General features: G+C 53.4%; 1 protein-coding gene across 1 annotated transcript in view; it reads left to right on the plus strand.

Annotated features, from left to right (window-relative positions):
* The first annotated feature begins 2,453 nt into the window (after positions 1 to 2,453).
* The window catches only part of LOC144594047 (nuclear factor NF-kappa-B p105 subunit-like), a 49,885-nt gene continuing 39,838 nt past the window's right edge, over positions 2,454 to 12,500 (plus strand). The window contains exons 1-3 of the mRNA XM_078400261.1: positions 2,454 to 2,557; positions 2,600 to 2,714; positions 5,993 to 6,200. Coding sequence (XP_078256387.1) covers positions 2,454 to 2,557; positions 2,600 to 2,714; positions 5,993 to 6,200 — 427 coding nt within the window. The remainder of the gene's footprint in view (positions 2,558 to 2,599; positions 2,715 to 5,992; positions 6,201 to 12,500) is intronic.

The raw sequence follows: 12,500 nt of genomic DNA on the forward strand, positions 1-12,500 counted from the left end.
CAGCCTTATTTTAAAATGGATTAAATTCATTTTTTAATCATCAATCTACACACAATACCCCATAATGAAAAGCAAAACCAGGTGTTTAGACATTTTTGCAAAGTAATTAAAAATAAATAACTGAAATATCACATTTACATAAGTATTCAGGACCCTTTGCTACGACACTCAAAATTGAGTGTAGGTTCATCCTGTTTCCATTGATTATCCGTGAGATGTTTCTGCAACTTGACTGGAGTCCACCAGTGGTAAATTAAATTGATTGGACATGATTTGAAAGGCACGCACCTGTCTATATAAGGTCCCATAGTTGACAGTGCATGTCAGAGCAAAAACCAGCCATGAAGACGAAGGAATTGTCCGTAGACCTCCGAGACAGGATGTGTGGGGACACAGATCTGGGGAAGGGTATAAAACAATTTCTGCAGCATTGCAGGTCCCGAAGAGCACAGTGGCCTCCATCATTCTCAAATGGAAGAACTTTAGAACCACCAGGACTCTTCATAGAGCTGGCTGCCCGGCCAAACTGAGCAATCGGGGGAGAAGGGCCTTGGTCAGGGAGGTGACCAAGACCCGATGGTCACTCTGACAGAGCTCCAGAGTTCCTCTGTGAAGATGGAGAACCTTCCAGAAGGACAACTATATCTGCAGCACTCCACCAATCAGGCCTTTATGTAGAGTGACCAGACGGAAGCCAGTCCTCAGTAAAAGGCACATGACAGCCCACTTGGAGTTTGCCAAAAGGCACCTAAAGGTCTCTCAGACCATGGGAACCAAGATTCTCTGGTCTGATGAAGCCAGATTGAACTCTTTGGCCTGAATGCCAAGCGGCACCACTCATCACCTGGCCATTACCATACTTACGGTGAAGCATGGTGGTGGCAGCATCATGCTGTGGGGATGTTTTTCAGCGGCAGGAACTGGGAGACCAGTCAGGATCGAGGAAAGATGAACGGAGCAAAGTACAGAGAGATCCTTGATGAAAACCTGCTCCAGAGTGTTCTGGTCCTCAGACTGGGGCGGAGGTTCACCTTCCAACAGGACAACGACCCTAAGCACACAGCCAAGACAACGCAGGAGTGGCTTCGTGACAAGTCTGTGATGTCCTGGAGTGGCCCAGCCAGAGCCAGACTTGAACCTGATCGAACATCTCTGGAGGGACCTGAAAATATCTGTGCCATCGACTCTCCTCATCCAACCTGACAAAGCTTGAGAGGATCTGCAGAGAACAATGGGAGAAATGACCCAAATACAGGTGTGCCAAGCTTGTAGTGTCATACCCAAGAAGACTTGAGGCTGTAATTGCTGCCAAAGGTGCTCAACAAAGTACTGAGTAATGGGTCTGAATACTTATGTAAATGTGATATCTCAGTATTTATTTTTAAGTACTTTGCAATATTTCTAAACACTGTTTTCGTTTCTTCATTCTGGGTACTGTGTGTAGATTCATAATGAAATAAATAAAGAATTTAATCCATTTTAAATAACGGTCAACGTAACAATATGTGGAAATGAAGGGTTCTGAATACTTTCTGAATGCACTGTAGATTGTCCAGTCCTTTTATATTTTTAATGTTTAAGAATTTGGACTGGGTAGGACAGGTTTGGAGGGATATGGGCCAGACACATGCAGGTGGACTAGTGTAGATGGACTGTTGCCGCGTGTGGTAGGTTGGGCTGAAGGGCCTGTTTCCACAGAGGGCCAGAAATCTCCGCAACAGAGATCGGTGAGGCTGGAGTAATACTGAAGATTCTCCACCATCCTCGCTCGGTGTGAAGCGAGTAGGTTAGTTTTTTGGGTTTAGAATGCAGCGCGGAAACAGGCCTTTGGCCACCGAGTCCGTGCCGACCAGCGATCCCTGCTCACACTGAGCAGCTTTACAATCTGAACCGAAGCCAATTAACCTACAATCCTGCATCTTGGAATGTGGAGGAAACCGAAGATCCGAGAAAACCCACGCAGGTCACGAAACGTACAACTCACGTACAGACGCGCCCGTAGTCGAGATGAAGCGGTCTTTGGCGCTGTGAGGCAGCAACTCTAACGCTGCGCCACCGTGCCACCCCATTGGAAATTTCCCCCTGGGAGCAAGGTTCTGACTGTCTACCCTATCAATGCCTCTCACAATGTTATATACTTCTATCAAGTATATATGCGGCACGGTGGCGTAGCGGTAGAGTTGCTGCTTACAGCGAATGCAGCGCCGGAGACCCGGTTCCATCCCGACACGGGTGCTGTCTGTACGAGTTTGTACGTTCTCCCCGTGACCTGCGTGGGTTTTCTCCGAGATCTTCGGTTTCCTCCCACACTCCAAAGACGTGCAGGTTTGTAGGTTAATTGGCTTGGTAAATGTAAAAATTGTCCCTAGGATAGTGTTAATGTGCGGGGATCGCAGGTCGGCGCGGACCCGGTGGGCCGAAGGGCCTGTTTCCGCGCTGTATCTCTACACGTAATGATAAACATAAGTCTGCCCTCACCCTCCGACGTTGAGAGCGCGGCCAGTGCAGGTGTGTCCATCCGTCCACCGCGGCCGCTGGCCTCCGGTGCGCGCAGTCGGTGAGAGCGCGGCCAGTGCAGGTGTTTTCTCTTTGACCGCAGGGCGTTACACTTGGCCATCATCCACCTGCGGCCCCTGGTAGTACAGCACCTGCTCGCGGTCATCGTCAGTCTGCCCGGCCACGACATCGTCAACATGAGGAACGACCTCTACCAGGTACGTCACGCACCACAACATGCCCTTCAGCACACTGTCCATGGACAGCAACAGGCCCTTCAGCCCACACTGTCCCAGCCCAACAACAGGCCCTTCAGCCCACACTGTCCCAGCCCAACAACAGGCCCTTCATCCCACACTGTCCATGGACAGCAACAGGCCCTTCAGCCCACACTGTCCCAGCCCAACAACAGGCCCTTCATCCCACACTGTCCATGGACAGCAACAGGCCCTTCAGCCCACACTGTCCCAGCCCAACAACAGGCCCTTCATCCCACACTGTCCATGGACAGCAACAGGCCCTTCAGCCCACACTGTCCCAGCCCAACAACAGGCCCTTCATCCCACACTGTCCATGGACAGCAACAGGCCCTTCAGCCCACACTGTCCCAGCCCAACAACAGGACCTTCAGCCCACACTGTCCATGGACAGCAACAGGCCCTTCAGCCCACACTGTCCCAGCCCAACAACAGGCCCTTCATCCCACACTGTCCATGGACAGCAACAGGCCCTTCAGCCCACACTGTCCCAGCCCAACAACAGGCCCTTCATCCCACACTGTCCATGGACAGCAACAGGCCCTTCAGCCCACACTGTCCCAGCCCAACAACAGGCCCTTCATCCCACACTGTCCATGGACAGCAACAGGCCCTTCAGCCCACACTGTCCCAGCCCAACAACAGGACCTTCAGCCCACACTGTCCATGGACAGCAACAGGCCCTTCAGCCCACACTGTCCCAGCCCAACAACAGGCCCTTCAGCCCACACTGTCCATGGACAGCAACAGGCCCTTCAGCCCACACTGTCCCAGCCCAACAACAGGCCCTTCATCCCACACTGTCCATGGACAGCAACAGGCCCTTCAGCCCACACTGTCCCAGCCCAACAACAGGACCTTCAGCCCACACTGTCCATGGACAGCAACAGGCCCTTCAGCCCACACTGTCCCAGCCCAACAACAGGCCCTTCATCCCACACTGTCCCAGCCCAACAACAGGCCCTTCAGCCCACTGTCCCAGCCCAACAACAGGCCCTTCAGCCCACTGTCCCAGTCCAACAACAGGCCCTTCAGCCCACACTGTCCATACCCAACAACAGGCCCTTCAGCCCACACTGTCCCAGCCCAACAACAGGCCCTTCATCCCACACTGTCCATGGACAGCAACAGGCCCTTCAGCCCACACTGTCCCAGCCCAACAACAGGACCTTCAGCCCACACTGTCCATGGACAGCAACAGGCCCTTCAGCCCACACTGTCCCAGCCCAACAACAGGCCCTTCAGCCCACACTGTCCATGGACAGCAACAGGCCCTTCAGCCCACACTGTCCCAGCCCAACAACAGGCCCTTCATCCCACACTGTCCATGGACAGCAACAGGCCCTTCAGCCCACACTGTCCCAGCCCAACAACAGGACCTTCAGCCCACACTGTCCATGGACAGCAACAGGCCCTTCAGCCCACACTGTCCCAGCCCAACAACAGGCCCTTCATCCCACACTGTCCCAGCCCAACAACAGGCCCTTCAGCCCACTGTCCCAGCCCAACAACAGGCCCTTCAGCCCACTGTCCCAGTCCAACAACAGGCCCTTCAGCCCACACTGTCCATACCCAACAACAGGCCCTTCAGCCCACACTGTCCCAGCCCAACAACAGGCCCTTCAGCCCACACTGTCCATACCCAACAACAGGCCCTTCAGCCCACACTGTCCCAGCCCAACAACAGGCCCTTCAGCCCACACTGTCCATACCCAACAACAGGCCCTTCAGCCCACACTGTCCTAGCCCAACAACAGGCCCTTCAGCCCACACTGTCCATACCCAACAACAGGCCCTTCAGCCCACACTGTCCTAGCCCAACAACAGGCCCTTCAGCCCACACTGTCCATACCCAACAACAGGCCCTTCAGCCCACTGTCCCAGCCCAACAACAGGCCCTTCAGCCCACACTGTCCATACCCAACAACAGGCCCTTCAGCCCACACTGTCCATACCCAACAACAGGCCCTTCAGCCCACACTGTCCATACCCAACAACAGGCCCTTCAGCCCACACTGTCCATACCCAACAACAGGCCCTTCAGCCCACACTGTCCCAGCCCAACAACAGGCCCTTCAGCCCACACTGTCCATACCCAACAACAGGCCCTTCAGCCCACCCTGTCCATACCCAACAACAGGCCCTTCAGCCCACACTGTCCCAGCCCAACAACAGGCCCAGCTTTCTCCCCCCTACTCCATCAGTCTGAAGAAGGGTCCCGCCCCACAATATCACCTGTCCACAGAGGCTGCCTGACATGCTGAGTTCCTCCAGCACTCTGTGCTTTGCTGAAGGCTGCAGCACGTGCAGTTCCTTGTCCCGGCCTCGCTGACTGTGCACCCACTGGTCGGGTTGAATAGTTCCCCACCCTCCCTCGCCTCAGTTCATTGTCACATTGAAAAGCTTTGTTGTTGAGCGCTGTCCAGTCAGTGCAAAGACTGCACGTGATTACAATCGAGCCGCCCACAATGTACAGATACAGGACGTTCAGTACAAGGTAAAGCCCAGTGAAGTCCTGGGGATCCACTGAAAATGAGGAGGGGGTAAGAGCAAAGTGGACCCGCAAAAGCAATGGGGGGCCCGGGGTGGTAGGGGGGGGGCCGGGGTGGGGGGGGGCTGTCGTGATCAAGGGGTGATTGGGGGCAGGGGAGGAGGAGGAGGAAGACTGCCCAAGCTAGATGCAGGAAAAATGTTCCCAATGTTGGGGGAGTCCAGAACCAGGGGCCACAGTATAAGAATAAAGGGGAGGCCATTTAAAACTGAGGTGAGAAAAAACCTTTTCACCCAGAGAGTTGTGAATTTGTGGAATTCTCTGCCACAGAGGGCAGTGGAGGCCGATTCACTGGATGAATTTAAAAGAGAGTTAGATAGAGGTCTAGGGGCTAGTGGAATCAAGGGATATGGGGAGAAGGCAGGCACGGGTTACTGATTGTGGATGACCAGCCATGATCACAATGAATGGTGGTGCTGGCTCGAAGGGCCGAATGGCCTCCTCCTGCGCCTATTTTCTATGTTTCTATGTCTCCGTGTCAATGCGTCTCTGTGTCTCCGTGTCTCTTTATCTCCGTGTCTCTGTGTGTCCGTGTCCGTGTCTCCGTGTCACGCTGTGTGTTGTATGTTGCAGACGCCCCTGCAGTTGGGGTGATCACGGGCCAGTGCGCGGTGGTGGAGCCGTGTCCGTCTCCGTGTCCGTCTCCGTGTCCGTGTCTCCGTGTCACGGCGTGTGTTGTGTGTTGCAGACTCCCCTGCAGTTGGGGGTGATCACGGGCCAGTGCGCGGTGGTGGAGCAACTGCTGGGGTCGGGCGCTGACCCTGCGCTCCTCGACGCCAAGGGCAACACCGTGCTGCACCTGGCCGCAGAGCGGGGAGACGCACGGACGCTGCAGGTGCTACTGGAAGGCAGCAACACGGCCGCTACAGACCTGCTGACCCTCCACAACAACGCAGGTGGGTACCCACTCACCGTTGGGGACAGGTGTGGACATGTGTGCACAGTCGAGGACAGGTGTGCACAGGCGGGGACATGTGTGCACAAGTGTGGACATGTGTGCACAGGTGTGGACATGTGTGCACAGGTGGGGACAGGTGTGGACATGTGTGCACAGGTGTGGACATGTGTGCACAGGTGGGGACAGGTGTGGACATGTGTGCACAGGTGAGACCTGGTGGTGTGGGACTTCAGGCGTCTGTACCTCCTGCCTGATGGCAGCAGTGAGAAGATGGCACGGCCGGGATGGTGGGGATCCTTGGTGACAGATGCCTTCTTGGGGCAGCGCCCAGTGTAGATGCTGTCGATGGTGGGGAGGGCCGTGCCCGTGATGGACCGGGCTGAGTCCCCCACTCTCTGCATCCTCTTGCGTTCCTGTCCGTTAGAATTGCCGTAACCAGGCCAGGCCGCGATGCAACCTGTTAGGATCCTGTCCGCAGTGCATCTGTGGAGGTTTGGGAGAGTATTCAGTGGCACAACCAATCGTGCAGAATCTACGAGGGCAGAATCACGGCTGGTCTAGGCGACCATCCCCCTGTACCCGGCCACCACAGATTAATGCCCGCCAATCACAAGCTGCCAACTCCCTGGCACGAACCCACCCACAACAATAACATATAACACATAACATATAACAACTACAGCATGGAAACAGGCCTGTCCGGCCCTACCAGTCCACGCCGACCATTCTCCCTGACCTAGTCTCATCTACCTGCACTCAGACCATAACCCTCCAATCCCCTCCTATCCATATACCTATCCAATTTACTCTTAAATAATAAAATCGAGCCAGCCTCCACCACTTCCACCGGAAGCCCATTCCATACAGCCACAACCCTCTGAGTAAAGAAGTTCCCCCTCATGTTACCCCTAAACCTTTGTCCCTCAATTCTGAAGTTATGTCCCCTTGTTGGAATCTTCCCCACTCTCAAAGGGAAAAGCCTACCCACGTCAACTCTGTCCGTCCCTCTCATAATTTTAAAAACCTCTATGAAGTCCCCCCTCAACCTTCTACGCTCCAAAGAATAAAGACCCAACCTGTTCAACCTCTCTCTGTAGCCTAAGTGCTGAAACCCAGGCAACATTCTAGTAAATCTCCTCTGTACCCTCTCCATTTTGTCGACATCCTTCCTATAATTTGGCGACCAGAACTGCACACCATACTCCAGATTCGGCCTCACCAATGCCCTGTACAATTTCAACATTACATCCCAACTTCTATACTCGATGCTCTGATTTATAAAGGCAAGCATACCAAACGCCTTCTTCACCACCCTATCCACATGAGATTCCACCTTCAGGGAACAATGCACAGTTATTCCCAGATCCCTCTGTTCCACTGCATTCCTCAATTCCCTACCATTTACCCTGTACGTCCTATTTTGATTTGTCCTACCAAAATGTAGCACCTCACACTTATCAGCATTAAACTCCATCTGCCATCTTTCAGCCCACCCTTCCAAAAGGCCCAAGTCTCTCTGTAGACTTTGAAAATCTACCTCACTATCAACTACTCCACCTATCTTAGTATCATCTGCATATTTACTAATCCAATTTGCCACACCATCATCCAGATCATTAATGTAAATGACAAACAACAGTGGACCCAACACAGATCCTTGGGGCACTCCACTAGACACTGGCCTCCAACCTGACATACAATTGTCAACCGTTACCCTCTGGTATCTCCCATTCAGCCATTGTTGAATCCATCTTGCAACCTCACTATTAATACCCAACGATTTAACCTTCTTAATCAACCTTCCATGTGGAACCTTGTCAAATGCCTTACTGAAGTCCATATAGACAACATCCACAGCCTTGCCCTTATCAATTTCCCTGGTAACCTCTTCAAAAAATTCAAGAAGATTAGTCAAACATGACCTTCCAGGCACAAATCCATGTTGACTGTTTCTAATCAGGCCTTGATTATCCAAATAATTATATATATTGTCCCTAAGTATCTTTTCCATTAATTTTCCCACCACAGACGTCAAACTAATAGGTCTATAATTGCTAGGTTTACTTTTAGAACCTTTTTTAAACAAAGGCACAACATGCGCAATGCGCCAATCTTCCGGCACCATCCCTGTTTCTAATGACGTTTGAAATATTTCCGTCATAGCCCCTGCTATTTCTGCACTAACTTCCCTCAATGTCCTAGGGAATATCCTATCAGGACCTGGAGACTTATCCACTTTTATATTCTTCAAAAGTGTCCGTACCTCCTCTTCTTTAATCCTCCTAATTTCAATGGTGGAAGCAATGAACTGCAGATGCTGGTTCATACCAGAGATAGACACAGAGTGCTGGAGTAACTCAGCGGCTCAGGCAGCATCTCTGGAGAACATGGACACAGAGTGCTGGAGTAACTCAGCGGCTCAGGCAGCATCTCTGGAGAACATGGACACAGAGTGCTGGAGTAACTCAGCGGGTCAGGCAGCATCTCTGGAGAACATGGACACAGAGTGCTCAACATTTATCAATGAGCCGCCCGGTGCCTCCACACTGCCCCCCTGTGGTCAGTTACAGGAAGGGGCATCAGCAGGACAGCCCATGTTTGGCACCGTTTCCTTATGGAAGGTGGGCCGGTCACGGTGGTGCAGCGGTAGAGTTGCTGCCTTACAGCGAATGCAGCGCCGGAGACCCGGGTTCCATCCCGACTACGGGTGCTGTCTGTAAGGAGTTTGTACGTTCTCCCCATGATCTGCGTGGGTTTTCTCCGAGATCTTCGGTTTCATAGAAACATAGAAAATAGGTGCAGGAGGAGGCCATTTGGCCCTTCGAGCCAGAACCGCCAATTAATGTAATCATGACTGATCATCCACAATCAGTACCCCGTTCCTGTTTGCTCCCCATATCCCCTGATTCCATAAGCCCCAAGAGCTATATCTAACTCTCTCTTGAATACTCTTAACTGTTTTATTAGGGAATGAAAATGTGATGTAAATTAAGGAATTGTTTCAAAGCATTGGCTGAAACATCATTTTAGTTTGCATTCACAATAACATTTACTAAAAATTGAAAATCCTCCCACACTCTAAAGACGTACAGGTTTGTGGGTTAATTGGCTTGGTGAATGTAAAAGTTGTCCCTAGTGGGTGTAGGATAGTGTTAATGTGCGGGGATCGCTGGTCGGCACGGACCCGGTTGGCCGAAGGGCCTGTTTACGCGCTGTATCTCTAAACTAAACTAAACAAAACTCAACTAGACTAAATATGCACATAAATGAGTGGGAACCTTTAACCATAAAACCACCGCTGCCGTCAGTTAACTGGGAGAGCGAGGATGCAGCCTTGCGCGGTAGATTATGTGGAATGATTGGGAATAGTTGGTGTGAATGCAGGGTCAGCCTGTGTAATAAATGAATGAATGAATGAATAGGTTTATTGGCCAAGTATGTGCATGTACAAGGAATGTGCCTTGCAAGGAGCAGGGCTTGGGCTCGGGTGGGCAATGAGGCTGGTCTGTCGCATACTCACCTGGCAGGGGAGAGACCGTGATCACCGATTTAGGGTCCGCCGCGTGGAGCAGGATGAGATGTCATCCATTATCTCAATGGTGTCAGGTTAGGTAAGGGGGACGTGCAGCGAGACCTGGGTGTCCTTGTACACCTGTCACTGAATGTAAGCGTGCAGATACAGCAGGCAGTGAAGAAAGCTAATGGCATGTTGGCCTTCATAACGAGGATTTGAGTATAGGAGTAAAGAGGTTCTTCTGCAGTTGTACAAGGCCCTGGTAAGACCACACTTGGAGTATTGTGTGCAGTTTTGGTCTCCTAATTTGAGGAAGGACATCCTTGTAATTGAGGGAGTGCAGCGTAGGTTCACCTGGTTAATCCCCGGGATGGCGGGACTGTCATATGAGGAAAGATTGGAAAGACTGGGCTTGTATTCACTGGAGTTTAGAAGGATGAGAGGGGATCTTACAGAGATGTGTAAAATTATGAAAAGACTGGACAAGCTAGATGCAGAAAAAATGTTCCCAATGTTGGGGGAGGCCATTTACAACTGAGGTGAGACAAAACTTTTTCACCCAGAGTGTTGTGAATTTGTGGAATTCTCTGCCACAGAGGGCAGTGGAGGCCGATTCACTTGATGAATTTAAAAGAGAGTTGGATAGAGCTCTAGGGGCTAGTGGAATCGAGATATGGGGAGAAGGCAGGCACGGGTTACTGATTGTGGATGATCAGCCATGATCACAATGAATGGCGGTGCTGGCTCGAAGGGCCAAATGGCCTCCTCCTGCACCTATTTTCTATGTTTCTATGTTTTGATCTCGGGGAAAACCCACGCAGGTCACGGGGAGAACGTACAAACTCCGTACAGACAGCACCCGTAGTCGGGATGGAACCCGGGTCTCCGGCGCTGCATTCGCTGTAAGGCAGCAACTCTACCGCTGCACCACCGTGACCGCCCTATCTTTCCAGCTAACGTGTTCTGCTCCAATAAACCTGAAACTACCAGGCAGCTCGACAAGCTCAGACTCTAGAGGGAGCATCAGCCTCTGAAACCCCAAACCAGGGCAACGGGACTGAGATGCTGGCCCCTGGTGGCAAGTCTGTCAGACGAGCTGGACCTAGATTAGGGCTGTGGTCATACAAACACAACTGTTTACAGCGTCTAGACCCACAGTGTCCAGGCTCACAGTGTCCAGGCCCACAGTGTCCAGGCCCACAGTGTCCGGCCCTACAGTGTCCGGGCCCACAGTATCCGGCCCTACAGTGTCCGGCCCTACAGTGTCCGGGCCCACAGTATCCGGCCCTACAGTGTCCGGGCCTACAGTGTCCAGGCCCACAGTATCCGGCCCTACAGTGTCCAGACAGGGCGGCACGGTAGCGCAGCGGTAGAGTTGCTGCTTTACAGCGAATGCAGCGCCGGAGACTCAGGTTCGATCCTGACTACGGGTGCTGCACTGTAAGGAGTTTGTACGTTCTCCCCGTGACCTGCGTGGGTTTTCTCCGAGATCTTCGGTTTCCTCCCACACTCCAAAGACGTACAGGTATGTAGGTTAATTGGCTGGGTAAAATGTAAAAATTGTCCCTAGTGGGTGTAGGATAGTGTTAATGTACGGGGATCGCTGGGCGGCACGGACTTGGTGGGCCGAAAAGGCCTGTTTCCGGCTGTATATATATGATATGATATATGATATGATATACAGTGTCCAGGCCCACAGTGTCCGGGCCCACAGTGTCCAGGCCCACAGTATCCGGCCCTACAGTATCCAGCCCTACAGTGTCCGGGCCTACAGTGTCCGGGCCCACAGTATCCGGCCCTACAGTGTCCGTGCCTACAGTGTCCAGGCCCACAGTATCCGGCCCTACAGTGTCCGGGCCCAACTGTGTCCGGCCCTACAGTGTCCGGGCCTACAGTGTCCGGGCCCTACTGTGTCCGGGCCTACAGTGTCCGGGCCTACAGTGTCCGGCCCTACAGTGTCCGGACCTACTGTGTCCAGACCCACAGTGTCCGGGCCCACAGTGTCCAGGCCCACAGTATCCGGCCCTACAGTATCCAGCCCTACAGTGTCCGGGCCTACAGTGTCCGGGCCCACTGTGTCCGGCCCTACAGTGTCCGGGCCTACAGTGTCCAGGCCTACTGTGTCCAGCCCTACTGTGTCCGGGCCTACAGTGTCCGGACCTACTGTGTCCAGACCCACAGTGTCCGGGCCCACAGTGTCCAGGCCCACAGTATCCGGCCCTACAGTATCCAGCCCTACAGTGTCCGGGCCTACAGTGTCCGGGCCCACTGTGTCCGGCCCTACAGTGTCCGGGCCTACAGTGTCCGGGCCTACTGTGTCCAGCCCTACAGTGTCCGGCCCTACAGTGTCCGGGCCCACAGTGTCCGGCCCTACAGTGTCCTGGCCTAGAGTGTCCGGCCCTACAGTGTCTGGGCCTACAGTGTCCGGGCCCACAGTGTCCGGGCCTACAGTGTCCGGGCCTACAGTGTCCGGCCCTACAGTGTCCGGGCCCACAGTATCCGGCCCTACAGTGTCCTGGCCTACTGTGTCCGGGCCTACAGTGTCCGGGCCCACAGTGTCTGGGCCCACAGTATCCGGCCCTACAGTGTCCGGGCCTACTGTGTCCGGGCCTACAGTGTCCGGGCCTACAGTGTCCGGGCCCACAGTGTCTGGGCCCACAGTATCTGGCCCTACAGTGTCCGGGCCTACTGTGTCTGGGCCCACAGTGTCCGGGCCTACTGTGTCCGGCCCTACAGTGTCCGGGCCTACAGTGTCCGGGCCCACAGTGTCTGGGCCCACAGTGT

Source organism: Rhinoraja longicauda, chromosome 1, assembly GCF_053455715.1.
Source record: "Rhinoraja longicauda isolate Sanriku21f chromosome 1, sRhiLon1.1, whole genome shotgun sequence".
NCBI classification, from domain to species: Eukaryota; Metazoa; Chordata; class Chondrichthyes; order Rajiformes; family Arhynchobatidae; genus Rhinoraja; species Rhinoraja longicauda.